At 48.4% G+C, this 16,464-nt stretch overlaps 2 protein-coding genes across 2 annotated transcripts in view; one reads left to right on the top strand and one right to left on the bottom strand.

Moving 5' to 3' along the window:
• The window catches only part of LOC122374504 (serine/threonine-protein kinase SIK3-like), a gene marked incomplete at its 3' end in the record, with an annotated part of 37,230 nt that extends 36,251 nt beyond the window's left edge, over positions 1-979 (bottom strand). Inside the window, exon 1 of the mRNA XM_043353300.1 lies at positions 896-979. The remainder of the gene's footprint in view (positions 1-895) is intronic.
• A 305-nt stretch (positions 980-1,284) lies between these two features.
• Positions 1,285-16,268, top strand: LOC122374501 (speedy protein 1-A-like). The gene is made up of 6 exons (XM_043353297.1): positions 1,285-1,765; positions 2,194-2,338; positions 6,180-6,351; positions 12,047-12,146; positions 12,416-12,526; positions 15,070-16,268. The coding sequence occupies exons 1-6, from the start codon at positions 1,468-1,470 to the stop codon at positions 15,288-15,290; spliced, it is 1,047 nt and encodes a 348-aa protein (XP_043209232.1). The 5' UTR covers positions 1,285-1,467; the 3' UTR covers positions 15,291-16,268.
• Positions 16,269-16,464: the final 196 nt, after the last annotated feature.

Below are 16,464 nucleotides of genomic sequence, written 5' to 3'. Positions count from 1 at the left end.
AACACTCAGAAAATGATAGCAGGTGATGCTCACATTCATTAATTTATTCCTTTAGCTGATACAATTCAACAACATTCATTCACAAACTGATATGGCATGGGGTAGCTTTAGGAAAATATCAAATGCCTATAAGTAACTCCCAGTGACCAGTGTTGAGTGACCATAGTCTGCAACAACATTTCTCTTTGGCTGATTAAAGAAAACTTTCTCATGCTTCTTATGAAATCAATTTTCAACATCAAATTTGATAAGTTCAAGTAACCTCCCATGTCTAGCTATTGTCATTGTTGACATTGATTATTCTGAATAAGATCAGGTAGCCGCATACAACTATAATTCTGTTGATTCTCAATTAACAAATTCAACTTGATCCATCCCTCAAAACTGAGATGATTTATTTGAACTAGTTCCATGGGGTGAGTTAGTTCAAACTTCCAAGGGAACACATTCCAGTGAGCACTAAGTTAACCTCGTGCACAACCAAACATGTAATGTTTTGCTTTAGTACATGTAATGTTGTGCGATGTGGGTATAATTATTCCCTTTGAAACCATCCAATAATATTCCATTATCTCCAGGAGACAGCAACATGTCAATGTCGGAAGCAACAAGATGAGTACGAGGTGAATACATTTCTCTAACAAAAATAGGTCTCAAAATGCATCATCATAAGTAAAATAAATATGAAAGCTTGATGAAAAAAAAAATGAACAAAAGCCAATAAGCAGCAGCCACAAAATATTCCAGATTGTTATTATATCAATTTTCTGAGCCTGCATCTTACTGAATAAATGTGACTTATTTCAAGGAGCTTATAAGACACCAGTAAAGATGGCATACAGACAGGAGCCCAAGTAATAGACAAGACTCTGAATTACATGAGAAAACAACTTACTAGTCTAAATAGTCCACTGCGAAAAAAAAACAAAACAGAACATCCACCACCCCCTCCGGCGATCACACGCATTCAACGCATTCAACAACATAACCGGAGTTTCGAGACAAACATGGCGCAGCTGCCACAAAACTGTAGCTACCAAATTTGGCGAAAGTATTTCCCTACCTAGGAAAATCGCATTTCTTCATTACAAGCCATTGCTACCACCGTAAAATAAATCACATTTTGATGAAACATATATTCTAAAATTTAATTTACTTCTATTAACTTGCATCTCGGAAGGAAAATATTTAATGAGTAGGCCAGTTTCAGTTTCGCAATACGCCAATAAAAAAAAAAGAATTTTAACAGCTGATTTCACCAGGCCGCGAAGCAGAAAACTTCAATGTCGGTGCAGTCGGTGCAGTGGTGCAGTTTTGTTGATTGAGCCGCAGTTTTCGAATTATTGATTTTTTTCACAGTGTATATAAATATATGATTTTTTAAGGGACTCAGTTTGGTTCGAGTTTGGTGATATCGATTACATGATTTAGTCCGTGAAGATTGAAAACTTCCGTGGTGGTTAGAAAATGTTTGTATCTCTCTCCCATCATGGACATGAACGCAGTTGTGTTGGTAACGTAGGAACTGGTTTTTCAAGCGCTAGTCAGCATTGCAAGCATTTTGGATTGTCTGGTGGTGCCTTTGCTGTGAGGAATCAAGCATTTGAGTGCTTAAGCAACAACAATTTACCAAAGTTGGCTCATCCGCAAAACTTCCGGGTGAGGAAGTTAAAGACCATACACCGTGCACACCACTGGAACTCCAAAAGTGCATCCAAGCTTACGGTGACAACCGCTGACATCGAAGTTTTCTTCCGTTTACTAGGTGGGTTCGGAAGGTGCATTGATAATCAAACCTCAACGGTGGGCATTCCCTTCTGAGTTCTGACTCTGCTCCTGGACTCTGCTTCTGACTCTGACTCCTGCTCTTTCTGACTCTGCTTATAGGTACTTGGTCATTTTTAAGTCAGATCGAAGCAGGTCACTAGAAGCCATTGAAAGTCAAATTTTGCCTTTTCCGATAATCTTTGACAAATCGACGCATATTTTGGAAACGAAAAGAGCACCGACCCTGCGCGGGTTAGCATGCAATACTCGTTCGTTAGTCGTTACCGACCCGGCGCGGGTTAGCATGCAATACTCGTTACGGGTCGTTATGAAGGTCAGGTTAAGGTTAAAGATAAAATCGTCCACGAGCCCCCGCCGCTCACCAAATGACAGCCCTCCGCCTCCCCCCCCCCATGCCTCCCGCAGAGGACAGCGTGGTGGCGGCCTTTCTCGAGAGAGACACGTGTCGCCGCTATGCCGACAAGTACTTGGTCGCCATGGTGTTCACCTACTTCATCCGCGCCAACTACAGCTGGCGCCAGTACACCCGCTACAACTTCTTCGTCGGACTGTGAGTCGGGACTGGGACTGTACTGTGAGTCGGGACTGTGGCTTAGCCTGTGAGGATTGGTTGGACTGTGAGTAGTGCGCCGGTCCCCGTGCACCTGCGGATTCAGCGATCCATTTGACGCGTGTAGCTAAGGATGTGTTTTTGGATGAGCATATAATGACGCTGTTAATGTTATTAGAGTACCCGGTCAAGTGTTATTATCCCGCACCGAAGCCATGGTGTTACATTTAAACATGTAACAACTAACAAGTAACAGATGTTTCAAACAGCTGAAACAGCTACTAGATGTTTATCAATTTTAAACATACTGGCTTGGTCTTATAGCGCAAATTCAGAGCACCGGAAATGATTTGAAGTTAAAAAATCCCTCTTTTTGCTCGTCATCCAATTACCAGAAAAGGGGCACAACTTTATGGGGAGGTAGGTATGTACTGAAAAGCCATTTTTCGTCTGGTTTGGTTTCTGGTAGCCGCTGGTCCCGTTCCAATGCTGGCATTCGGCGCAGACCAGTCTCCTGGTCGATAGGTATGTTATCGCTCGTTATTGCGGCTCGAGCCGACCGTTCGGCCGGACCCGTCAGCCATTTCTAACGAGCTCCGTCGACGCTGTATCTGTACCTGGTGTTCACCTCGGACTCCTCAGACACCGCGATGAACGTCCCTTGTGTGTCAACTGTTACCCCTCCTCTACCTAGTTTGAGTCTGTCCTTTCTAGAGGCTGGAACACAGCTTTCACACGTTCAAATCGCGTCTAAACATCTTCCATTAGAATACATGGTATATTTTCGTTTTAATTCGTAGCGCATTGCTACGCGTTAAATTTGGGAGCAGATTTTTTTATATATAAATTTAATCCGAACCTTTTGAAAGGAAGGATTCACAAGGACAGAGCCACCGCTAAGCGAAGCTTGTTGCGGTGACCCTGCCCTCTACCCTCCGATCGCGCAATTCCGGTTCTATGGCATAATTTAGAGTCTAAAGTTTAACGTGCGCACATAGCCACGCACGGCCGGTCCCCTCACTGACTTCGCATGGCCACGGCCTGCCACCAACCGCAACCATACCTGTCAGGGGCCCATAAATGTCAAGCGCCCGTCGCGCATCGAACCCGGACTGTTATAACCGGGAACGCGTGCTCTCACCACGCGGAGTCCAACGCTCTACCAACTGAGCTACGGGACCGGCAAAAATATGCTATGTATTTTAATGGCAGGTGCTCAGACGCGATTTGCCTGATTGAAGGCTGTGTTCCAGGCTTAATGCCACTTACTCGATCTGCGGCCACATTCACAACCGTCGGTCTCCTCCACTCACCGAATGACACCGCCCCCGTCTACTGACGTGACACCGCTGTTGAGCAATAAATGACACACCACTATCGGCCACCGAATCACACCACCTTCTGTCTGCCGCTTGTCACGGTCTTCCGTACGACGACCGTCACCACTGTATCTGCTGAAAACTGAATTGACTTCGTCTTTCAATGGGAATCCCGTCGACGATCTTGGTAAATAAAAAAATCTAAAAAAAAAAACACTTTGTCCACTGCTCGTATTGCGCTCAGTCCACTGCACGTCACCGTCTTCCGTCCACCGTGCGTCACTTAACTCAGTCCACCTGCGCTAATCCACTCTGTCCATTTGCGTCACTCCCCTACGTCCACTGCACGTCACCGTCCACTTTCCACCGTGCGTCACTTAACTCAGTCCACCTGCGCTAATCCACTCTGTCCACTGTCCGTCACCGTCCTCCGTCCACCGCGCGTCACCGTCCACTCCGTCCACCGCTGACCGCGCGTCACCGTCCACTCCGTCCACCGTGCGTCACTCGCCTCCGTCACCGCTGACCGCGCGTCACCGTCCTCCTTCCACCGCCGCACTCCGACAACCAGATGGGACGCTCGTACTGACCAGCGTTGCTATCAGGTAGCTCGATTCGAGCACATGAATCAATAGCTCAATCCATTACGAAGCTTTGCAGTCGTCTCCCCCTCCCCACCTCGAAAAGCCGCCATTATAAAGATGTGGCGACTCGAAGATCGGCTCCGTGCGCGGCGAGCCACGTGGGTTGAGCCGAGCGCAGACCGTCGGCCGTCTCCGGTCTCGGAGTGGGCGATTTGGTGACGTCTGCGGTTGGCCGGGCTAGGAGTCAATGCACGGGTCCACGGGAGTCCCCTTTAGGTGCGCCCGTGAGCAGAGAGTGTCACTGCGTCGGCGGATAAGGCGGCTCCGCTCCGATTGCGACGAGCGGTGTCCTTACGCTGCCCTCCGTGAGCCGCAGAGCACCTCACACGACTGAGTGTCATGGGTCGGATCGGGTCGGTATGTTCAGTGGTTACGAAGTATCGTGCTTTACCAGTAAGCTAGCAACAGCCGCGCAATGCACACTGCACAGTCAGTCTCGAAAGTACCGCGCATCGATGCGGTGGATCCATCAATCCCGGTCGAGCAAGGGCTGCTAAATTTGAGAGTCACCGAACGGCGAACCAATTGACATATCCTCATCCATCCCTTAGGTCAAGTGGTTCGGTGAGTCTCAAATTTACCATCCCCTCCTCAGTGGGGATTGGTGGATCCACCGCACCGATGCGCGGTACTTTTAAGACTGACAGTACGGCTCATATTGAACCGTGTGTATGTAGAGGGCGTGGAAATCCGGGAGATCCGGCGGGGCGTGGACTTGAGCGCTGTTTAGCCCAATCAGGCCAGCCATGTCAAAGCTTCCATTTATCAAGGCATAACCAAGACAAACTCGAATGCCATGCTCAATAACAAACGAAAAAGAGATGTTTCCCATGTAGCAACCTGAACTGCGAGCCGGAAGGATTATCTATCAAAATAAATGGTGCATTTACTGGCAAGGATAGCTGAAACCGAATGTAGGTATCGGAAATATCGCAAGTGTGTCAGATATGCCAATGCCAATTTCACAGAATGCTCATATAAGTTCTCAGTAGTTATATTTAGTCAGTTATTCAGCGAAAGATTAATCATCAATTAAGAACTCTATTGTCAAAGGATGAAAAAAAAACACTGGAAAATAAATCACGTTTCTGGGCTCATTACATTATATAACATGCGACCGGATTAACGCGAGCGTCTGCGATATCTGAGATGTGACATGATAGGTGGTTTATATACCAGACCGACTGCGTTCATGGCGAGCACATTGACATTGACCCACCATGCCACACTACTCTCTGCTTGTCATGGTTGCCTGTGCTTGCTTGTACCGTTCTTTCCACGCGACAAGAGACAAGACAGGTGGCCGCTGAGCATAGGTCTCAGTTGCATCCGGGTTTCATGCGCCGTGTGGCCAATGGCTCGTGAAATTATCCGTAGTGCGTGCTGGTACTACTTGGCGCTGTCATTCGTCGTCAGACTGAGGAGACTGCACCCGCCAACGGCGCTATAGACTGTGCATACTTATGCTGTGCATACTTATGCTACTTCATAATGAACGAAAACGCACAGAGTTTCATAAATGTGTCGTAGATTCTGTATGTGCGCAATGACATAATTAAAAAAATACGTTAAGTCTTATCACTTCCGTGGCTTTTCAGTCAAGGTTGACGCCGGACAGTGGGACGTAATTTATCACATGCTCAGCTTTCAGCTGATAAGAAGTAACTGTGCATATCTGCGTTATCTCGTAGTGTATGTACCTGTCTTATGTTCTTGTTCCTCCGTTTCGCGGCAAGTACATACCTGGCCTGTGTTCACTGTTCACCGCTCCAGTTTCGCTGCAGCTGTATCTGACCTGCGTTCACCCCTCCCGTCTCGATGTCTCTCGGCAGGTACCTGGCCCGTGTTCACCCCTCCCGTCTCGATATCCCTCGGCAGGTACCTGGCCCACGACATGGAGGAGGACGAGGAGGAGTACAAGTTCGAGGTGCTGCCGTGGCTGTACGGCGACGGCTGGCGACGCCGCTACCCCGTCCTCCTGCGACATCGAGACGCACTCTGGAGGCAGATCGGATACCGCGCCGTCGTCAGCCGAAAATGCTGCGACGAGGTGAGCTTCGGCACGCCAGGGGTTCGTTGATATCGTGCTATGTCTATTCTTAGACCACATCATTCGTCTATGGTTAATTTTGAATGAACTGCCTGCGAGTGTCATCGCTATGGGTGCGGCTTGCTTCAGGCGTATATTCACGGTCAATTCATGCATGTATGCAAGTGCACTAGGGACGTGAGGGACAGACGTGAGTGCTGACTAGTAGGGTGACTGTTTCGAATGCTTGTGCGTTTGCTTTTTACTAATTCACTGCAATACGCCCCGATTTTTGTATTGTGACTCAGACGGGACTTTGTAGGGAGGCAGCTATTGTGTTTGAGGCCGTGCCGGCCATAATGAGCGGGCTAGCTGCGGGTTAGGGAGTGAGGGCGGGTGCCTGGCTCCACATACGGTCTGCTGTGCCGGCTGTGACGAACAGTATAGTAGGTAAATAGCAAGAAACTGTGCAATATCTAGTACCGGTATTCTTCTTACGATAAAACACCAATAGCCTGTGTAGCGATCATATGACGAGGATACAGGACATGGCAAGTTTCAAACACTAATGCCTGGCCCAGATGTGCCTCCCAGCCGCTGCTCTGACACTTTCCCAGTTGTTTCACACTGGCAGACCACCGATTCACCCCTGACTGCGATCGTTGGTACAAACGTGCCCGAGAATGTAGGCACTACATCCGATGGAAACGAACCCTTTGACCCCTAACCATGGCACGCCGAAATATCCAGTATCACCGCATTGCGGCGAACGTCGGCTGTCGCTGTCGTAAGGAATGCGACATGCTTCTGGTTAAATAATGCACAACATGTTGTCGACATTTCATGGTAATATTGATACATTTATTCATAATTTGCGGCGAATGGCTTCAGAGCGTGTGTAAGTAAATCCTTTAGTTTTAACCAGGGATGCGGAGCCGGAGCCGGAGCCGGAGCCGGAGTCGCCGGAGCCGGCATATTTTGCCCGGAGCCGGAGCCGGAGCCGGAGCCGTGAAACAATATAGCCCGGAGCCGGAGCCGGAGCCGGAGCCGTCAAAAAAAGGGGGCGACTCCGGCTCCTTTTCTTAACAGGAAACATAGATAACAGTAGAACAGGAAACAATTATTTACCTAGTTCGGTTTGACAGTAAAAGGCGTAAAACAATGTGCTATTCAAAATAGCCTTGTTATACAAATACAGAAGCAACGTGTACCAATCCCATCGCCTTTTTTCTTCCACCCGTATTTAATTGATCGCATGGGGGATGTACTGAGTAGAAGCCTGGAGCCGGAGCCCCCGGAGCCGGAGCCGCCGGAGCCGGATCATTTTACTCGGAGCCGGAGCCGGAGCCGGAGCCGCCATGACATTTCACCCGGAGCCGGAGCCGGAGCCGGAGCCGATTTTTTTCTCCGGAGCCGGAGCCGGAGCCGGAGCCGTCTGAAATTTCCACGGCTCCGCATCCCTGGTTTTAACCCGCACCTGGCCGGTGCTCTGAGATTCCGCGCCGGGCCGGGGGGGGGTGTCTAAACACACCCCCCCCCCCCTTCTAACTCGGCTCCTGGGCCACGTAGCGACACACGGTAGGCAGCAATCGAAAGAACGTCCAAAATAAGGACGAAAACACTTGAGTCATTTTTTGGGTCAGGTCAAAGGTCAGGTCACCAGAGGTCACCAAAGGTAAAATGTTGACTATTGCAACATTTTGGAAACTGCCAACGGCTATCTCGGGAACCGATAGAGCTACAGCGCCGCGGAAAAGCGCATTCGATAGCCCTTTTACAGACCTTTCTGAGCAATGTTCTCAGATTTGACCTCAGGTCAACGGTTTAGTCTCCAGAGGGCAAAAACTCCAAAAATAGTCGTTTTTACGAAAAAAAGTTTTTCGGCAATAACTTTTGACTCAAAAGAGCCATGACATTACTTTTGCCACCATCGTGTTCCTCTCGTCGAGACGCGTCGAATGAACTATAATTTGACCTTGAAAGGTTAACTTGAAAATTTGACCTCAGGTCAAGGTCATGACCTGACCGAAAAAGGTCATGTTGCATATCAGTCGATCCGCAACGTTGAACCGAACACATCTGAGGTGTTTTCAGCGCTCTAGCACGTCTCTATCGGAAGTTATTAGCGAAAAACTGTTAAATTCTGTTCGTGACCTGAGATGACCTCGGGGACATAACGAGGGGTCACAGTTGCCATTTTCCGGTTCAGTGTGTCAGTTTTACCTACATCTCGATGTTTGAGAGTGTCTAGAATAGCGTTCCTGCAAAACAGACGCTTTTCAATTTTCTCCCATTGACTTATATTGGAGAGGTCGCAAAATTGACCTGACCTTAGGTCACCGATATCAAAATTCCGAGATAAACATCTTATAGATAATGTTGCTCTTATCAATCGCTGGAAGTTTCAAGGCAATCGATCAATCGGTGTAGCTATGACGAGCATTCTTATTGTTTCTGAGGTGAGGTCACTTGGCGTGACCTGGTGACCTGACCTAAGGTGACCTGGGTCTGAAATTTTCACAACGTGTGCGGAAAAGATGCACGAACAGATGTGCAAAAAACGGCGGCGCTCCGCGCCGCCGTTTGTGAGATATCTGCGAAAAACCGCAAGGGGGGTGTTCAAACACCCCCCGGCCCGGCGCGGGTTAACCGCGCACCGACGGGGGGGGGCGGATATCCGCCCCCCCCCCCTGAGGTTTTTCGCGAATAGCGGGAAAACCGCGGCGCGTAGCGCCGCGAAATTTGGTACGACTATTCCCTCATCAATTTTACACATGGTGTGCAAGTTTGAACCTCCTACCTTTTAAGGTCAGGTCACCAGGTCACTTTGAATGACCCAACCTCGTCACTTTTTTGCAACTTTGTCACCGTGCCGGAGCTACAGTAGATGTCGGAGGCCTTTGAAAGTCGCAGGATGTTATAAGGTCATTAGTAGCTACAATTTGTTTATCTCGGAATTTTGATATCGGTGACCTAAGGTCAGGTCAATTTCGCGACCTCCCCATTATAAGTCAATGGGGAAAAATCAACTCCCTGTTTTTACCACTAAAACGGGTCGGAATGGCCCCATATACCATACATGACTTCATATACGATCAACCTTCACTACCTTGAGGTCTGTTTTGCTGTTGGGCAGCTGTGAGGTCATGTGCCGTCATCAAAGGTCACCAAAGGTTTTTGGCCAATAACTCCGTACAGGAACAAGATACAGACGCGTGGATGGTCTCATTGTGTTCAGCTCGTCAAGACGCATCGAATGATATACATGATGACCTCGAGGTCACGTGACCTGAGGTCAACCTTTGACCTTGACCTTTCGAGGTCAACATATATATCATTCGATGCGGATTGACGAGAGGATCACGATGATGCCCTTAGTTTGTTCCTATCTTGACTAATTCGAAAGTTATTCGAGAAAAACTCCATATCTAGCGCCGCCATTTTGATTTTTTCGACCCCGGTGACGTCATCTTTGACCTGACCTGAAAATGACCTTTGTAAAAATTGTAGATCTTGACCGTGCGTATCCGATGCCGTTTACCGCTTGTCGCTATCTTGCTTCGTTCTCGAGATCTCAGGTGGTAGGGCGGTCATCCGCCCCCCCCCCCCCGTCGGTGCGAAGTTGGCGCAGACCCCCGTCGGTGCGCGGGTTAACCCGCGCCCTGATGGACTCTGCCGAGCAACGCGGTCTGATGGGGGGGGGCATTTTGCCCCCCCCCCCCCCTAAGATCTCGAGAACCACGCAACATAGCGACAAGCGGTAAACGTCAGTGGGTAAACGGCGCTGGATAGCCCCAACGGGGAACTACCTTGTGACCCAATTTCATTGACCTCGGTCAAACCGATGACGTCACAGGTCAGGTCAAAGGTCGAATTTTCACCGTTTACAGGCATTTCAAGAAATGCGTTGTAAAATCGAGTAAAATGTATTTCATTGAAAATCATCGATGGGGCAATGTTCTTCAAACACATCTTTTGCTATTTGAGGTCACTGATACCAGGTCAGGTCACAGAGGTCAGGTCACTGGGGGTCACAATATGAAAGTGTCATGTGATACATGTTTTATGGTCCATTTTACATGACAAATGCGATTATGTGGGTCAGGCAGACTTAAGGGCCAGCTTAGGTCACGTTTTGGTCAAGGTCAGGTCAAGGTCAGGTCAAATTTCAAAGTTGATATTTTTGCATAAAATGGGTACTGATTCGATGCAGCTCGTCACGGGGAGTTCAATGGTGGTCTCCGTTTTGCGCTACGAGGTCTAGAATTGCTAAAAATTGAGTTCAAAAATTTGACGTCATCAATTTTTAACAGTTTTTTCGCTATAACTTGGCCAAAAAAAGAGGTGTCGATCTAAAATTTGGTATGTATATCGAACAGCGCAGGGACTATCACACATATTCCGGTTTTTTTCGAAATTCGGAAAAAATTGGAATTTTTTGAGTTTTTCTAAAAAGAACAATTTTTTATTTTTGGGGGTCAAAATCCCAAAATTTCGAAAATCCGAGATGGCAGTTTTGTAGCGCCGTCTTTTTTCTACACAACCACATAAAGAACTTTAAAATTGCTTGTTAACTGTAGAATTGGTGAGCGTTTCAAGATGTCATGTTTTTTGCTCATTTTTACTCGAACATGACCTCAGTTTGACCTCAATAACTCCTGACCTGAGGTGACCTGTGACGACTTGAAATTTTGTGTGAAGGTGTCAAATTGATGCCCGGTAAGGTACCCAAAATTTGGCGGCGCTGCGCGCCGCCGTTTTCTCGCTCTTTAAGAAAAACCACAGGGGGGCCAAAATGCCCCCTCATCAGGGCGCGGGTTAAGTTCATGCGCGCTGTATTGACGAATCTCCGTTGGTTCGTACCTATGCTTTTGCTACGTCGCTATCTGCGGATCCATTCGTGTGTTGATGGACGTGTTTCTGGCTCGCCCTGTAATACTAGAACTAAATCCCATTCAGAATCAATCCACATTCCGTTGAAAGTGCACGGAAGCGGCAGCTGTCGCAGGCAGAAAACTCGATAAACACACCCGGACCTGGTAAAAAAGTTCTAGGTAAAAGGTAACGCGACCCGCATTTAGCCGCTGATCGGTTTTTGGGCAGCTACATTCGTCTCCAAAGGTTCGGGTCAATGCACGAGCACATTCGCAAAAAGGTGCACTAGGACGCGTAGCGCTAGGATACCGGTCTGTTCAAAATGTACACACAGGTAGCTCTGGGAACTCTGCGAATAGCCTTCCAGCAACAACCACAGCACTGTTGCTGGTGTGACACAAATGGCTGTCAATGTGTGGTGTTGTCCCGCGTTACTGGCGGTTCTCTGGCTTGCACGACGCTGAACTTCTATACTTTAATTCTTTCTCTCAGTCATGAGCGTTTTGTGAGGTAACCCTGTCAGATGGACCGTTTTACTGGTGAAACAAATCACCATTCAATGTTTTGGGCGGAACACAGATCTAGCCGGTCTGATGAGGAATTAGGACCGACCTGACCTTCTTAGCTCCACAAGAGCTGACGTAGTCTTCCTGATGCCCAAAAGTTTAGACTATACAATGAGTATACATAGGCAGTGTGTATGCCCTGAGACCCAACGCATCTCTGGATGGAGACGTTTTCCATGTTGTGATCGCGGTACACGCGTCAATCATGCGATTCCTGTGTGACTCCGGTTGCAGCCATGTCCCATTGCTGCGCACTTAGTCCTTCTCCTTTACAGGTGATGTCGATCCGCCCCCACCACCCGGTGTGGCAGCGCACGCGTCCCGACCACCACAGCGGCGCGTTCAGGGAGTACCAGAACCCTGACATCGTACTCGGTACGTGCCGCGACGGAGGGGTGGCAGAGTCAGAGTCGTGGTGGAGGGGGAAAGAAGGTAGACTGGGGACTGAAATAGAGGGGAAGAAAGGGAGTGAGGGACGTGGTGATGGAAGGATCTACTTTTATATTTCAGCTTCTCTTGGTATTCTTTTGACTCTTCAAAACCTCAATGCGCTAAATATGCCGTGACCTTGGACTCCCGTGATACGAATCTTGCATCACTATATCATGTTGACCTCCGATGACCTCTGTCTATGACCTCCACAGGCCCGTTCGGGCCGCACCGCCTGCCGCCCGTCTGTCGGCTGTGTGTTCCTGAGGAGGAGGTGGTCAGCGACGACTCTGGCGTGGCCTACCTGTCCGACCTGTCGCCCCCAGGTCAGTCCTCTGGGCTCGGGTGTCAGTCCTGGTCCGACTATCAGCCGGTTGTTAGAGGGTCGGACAGCCCACCAGCGTTGTTTATTGTGTTCTGTGTTGCTCTCTGTTATTCGTCTGTCATCTGGCTCGGGTGTGTTTACAAAATTACCATGGTATGTGTAACTACCGACTGGCTGGACCGACAGCTGATCGACCGTCAGTGGGTCACTCCGGTCACGTGACAGGTCGCTAAGCAGCCAATCAGGATCGAGTCGCATCTAGACTCCACTTGGTCCTGTCCCAACTAAAGAGATTGATCATTTTAGAAAACGTAATTAAATCGTTGTCTGGTTATACCTAACGCTCTATTGGTTTTGACTATGCTGATCCCGCGACCTGGTGGGGGGGGCTATTTTTGCCCCCCCCCCCTCCAGACTTTTCGATATATCTCCAGAACCGCTGCGCCGATCGTCACCAAACTTTCAGTACCCTCCCGGACATCAATTTTACACATTGTGACCAAAATTTTTTCCAAAGGCTGGCCGGAAATGACGTCAGAGTGACGTCATGTTCTGCCGTTTTCGACCCAAAAAAGGGTTTCGCGGGAAGAGCTGTCAGGCCTATAGTTTTGCAAATACAGAAAAATGATAAAGACATAAAAGCTGTAGATTGGACAGGGCTACAATACTGCTATCTCGGATTTTTGAAATTTTTTGATTTTGACCCCCAAAAATAAAAAATAGATTTTTTGGATATAATAATCGAAAAATCCAAAAAGTTTTTTGAATTTCGCAAAGTCCGGAATATATGTGATAGTCCTTACCGCCTTCCATCCACATACCGAATTTGAGATTGATAACTCTTTTTTTGGCGAAGTTATAGCGAAAAGCAAAATTGATGACGTCAAATTTTCAAACTCAATTTTTAGCAATTCTAGACCCCGTAGCGCAAAACAAAGACCACCATTAGACTCCCTGTGACGAGCTGCATCGAATCAATACCCATTTTATGCAAAACTATCAACTTTAAAATTTGACCTTTTTTGGCCTGACCTTGACCTGACCTTGACCTGAACTTCACCAGAAAGTGACCTAAACCGTACCTGATAGTCTTATAACCAACACCATTGAGTTGGAAATGAAAAATTGGCCATAAAACATGCATCACACAACCTTAGTAAAGTTGGGCTGATGTGACCTGACCTGTGAGTTGTGACCCTTGGTGACCTGACCTGTGACCTGACCTGGTATTGCCAGTGACCTCTAATAGCAACATATCTACTAGGCAACTGACGCCCTACCGCTGATTCTCGACAAAATGCGTTTTCCTCGGTGTTATAGCGCATTCCCTAGAAGACCCGTGAACGGTGAAACATTTCATCTTTGACCTGACCTGTGACGTCATCGGTGACCCCGAGGTCAATGAAATTTAGTTTCCTTCGACAAATTTGACAGGCCTTTCGAACGCCGTTTGAATTTTGCGGATCCGTCCAGTAGTTTCGGAGATACGAGGGGGGGGGGGCAAAAAATAGCCCCCCCCCCCCCAACAGGTCGCGTTATAAACAGACCCCACTAGGGCGCGGGTTAATCTTATTTCGATGTCCGTATATGGGACTTGCGGCTTATCTAGAGTAAACAAGGCTGCTTGTCAAAGGCACTACTTGGTCACATTTCTGCGTAATTGATGTCTCAGTTCTTTTTTGTTGCGAGTGATAAAAGTCAGCAGGAAAACGTTTCGTTTATTACATTACTCAAGAGTAATACGTTGTATTCCTCTTGAGTCTTGAGTCCCTCCGCCATTATGGCTAATGGGACCGTAGTCAAGTCAGGTAACCAGGCGCAGGCATCCAATTTGATTAGTTTCTGTGATTCATCCATTACTTTGTACCTATTCGTATAGATATCTTACCTTAATTTTCGATAACATCCGTCCTCCCATTCATGCAATCGCAACTTGCACGATAATTAATTTTCCCGTTCCCTTCTCCGATGCACCCTTTCCCTTCATCCCGTCTCAGCTCATCATCCTTGCATGTTCCGTTTCCTTTTCCACTCTGTTTGTTTGTTTTATTAGGTTAGAGGTTACGCCCTTTCGGTCCCACGAGACCATTTCAGAGCCGGAAGGATGGTAAGAATTAGGGAAAGACATTGGTCTGGGCAGGCTATAGTGAGTCACCTGGGCTGAGCCCATCCAATGGGACAGGCCGCCCAGCCCCCATTACACTCACTGCACCCGGCTACGGGTGTGCTCCGATAAGAGCTTCCCGCGTAGGATAAAGTTGCCCGTCCAGCCCGGAGCGGGGGGTTTGAGGCTTGGAGGAGCATGATTGGACTGTTCTGAGGATGGAAACGACGGAACGGATCGCCCTCATAATCCCATCTCCTTATCCCGTGCTAGTCTCACGTCCCATTCCGTCCCATCGTTTTCTCTTTTCGTCCCCGTCTCATCCAGTCCCTTTACCGTCTCTTCCGATATCGATCCATCCCACCCCATCCCATTCCCGTCACATCCTCTGTCTCCCTTTCCTCTGACCTGTCACCTTCACCTCCACCGCCCGACCGCAGGTGCCCCCGTCAGCGAGCCAGGTGGCGCTGATGGGGCCGACGGCGGCTACCCAGGCCAGATGGAGCTGTCCGACTCCCTGCTGTCACCGGCTGTCGCAGAGGAGGCCGGGGGACACCCCTCGCCCCCCGCCGGAGCGGACACCTTCCCCTCAGCCTCTGTCGAAGAGAGGGACTCTCGTGGGGCTGCGCTGCCGCTCTCTGGTGCCACTGTCGTCGGATGAGGAGGGTGGATGGACTGAGGAAGCCTGATAGGCTGGCTGTGATGGAGGGATGAGTCTGATGATGTGATCGCCTTGAGGTGATGGGGAGATCAGGATGATGGGACTGGCTGTGGCGGGGGACTGGAGACTGGGAGTTGAGTGAAGTTTGCACTGGTCCGTGAAGTCTGAGTCGAGAAGAAGTTGATGGATGCCAAAGGTGACTTGTGATCGTGGTGGGCTGACAGATCGACTTTGTGATAACAGGAAATGACAGACTGTGGTGACAGACGGACAGACTGTGTGTTGCTGAATGATAGGGACAGTTCGCTCCTGGCTGGCGCTTCTGACCCACTGGTTGTTCCGAGGCGTTCTTGGATGTGCTCCTTTGAACGCGCTTCTGCTGCTTGATTCTTGTTCTTGGGCGGCTTGGAATACGTGACCTTGTTGTTCGTTGTTGTTGATGTACTCATATTTATAATCGTCCGGCTTGTCTAACAGCGCCGGCGGTGGCTATTTATTTCATCAATTATTTCGTATTTGTTCCCGTAGGGTATGAAGTGTGTTTGTAGAGTTACCTAGTTGTTATCTACCTGACAGTCGCAGTTGGAGGACAGCTAAGTCTCCGGAGATCGGTTGGTTTGCCACGGTGAGCTAGTGTTATGTGAGGTCATAAAACATGACAGTGGTTCAGCCATTGTTTCGTAATAGTAGCGATTCCAAGAAGTGACATGACTTTCATCCCTACCGCGCGGCACTTCAACGTTGAAACTGGTTGCGTTAAATACAAATGTTGATTTACATGAAACTTATTGGTCCGTTTTAATACATATTTCATGGATGTTGATAAACGACAATATCATTCAACCATTCATCTGAACCACGCTGTTCACTGGATGATAGTGGGCAGGAAGAGCTTACATAGATCAATCGATTGGTGACGTTATAATCTTCATTTGCGTTATTTTATGCAACAAATACAAACATGATCATACCCTGTTACCATGTCTTTTTAAGTGCCGGTATAATTACACGCGTTTTATTGCCCGTAACAGAAGCGAAAACTAAATATTTTTATTTCAATCTCGACATATACGGCTGCCGTTGAGTAGTTCATTCATAGGTACACCGGAGCCGATAGTTCCCAGTAACGACCGATTGTCTGGGCCGGGAATCGGACTCTGGTATAGCCGCGTCG

This window comes from Amphibalanus amphitrite, unplaced genomic scaffold (genome assembly GCF_019059575.1).
Source record: "Amphibalanus amphitrite isolate SeventyFive unplaced genomic scaffold, NRLGWU_Aamphi_draft 001664F_arrow, whole genome shotgun sequence".
Classification (NCBI taxonomy): Eukaryota; Metazoa; Arthropoda; class Thecostraca; order Balanomorpha; family Balanidae; genus Amphibalanus; species Amphibalanus amphitrite.
Note: the sequence above shows the minus strand (reverse complement) of the source record. Positions and strands in the feature narration are given on the sequence as shown.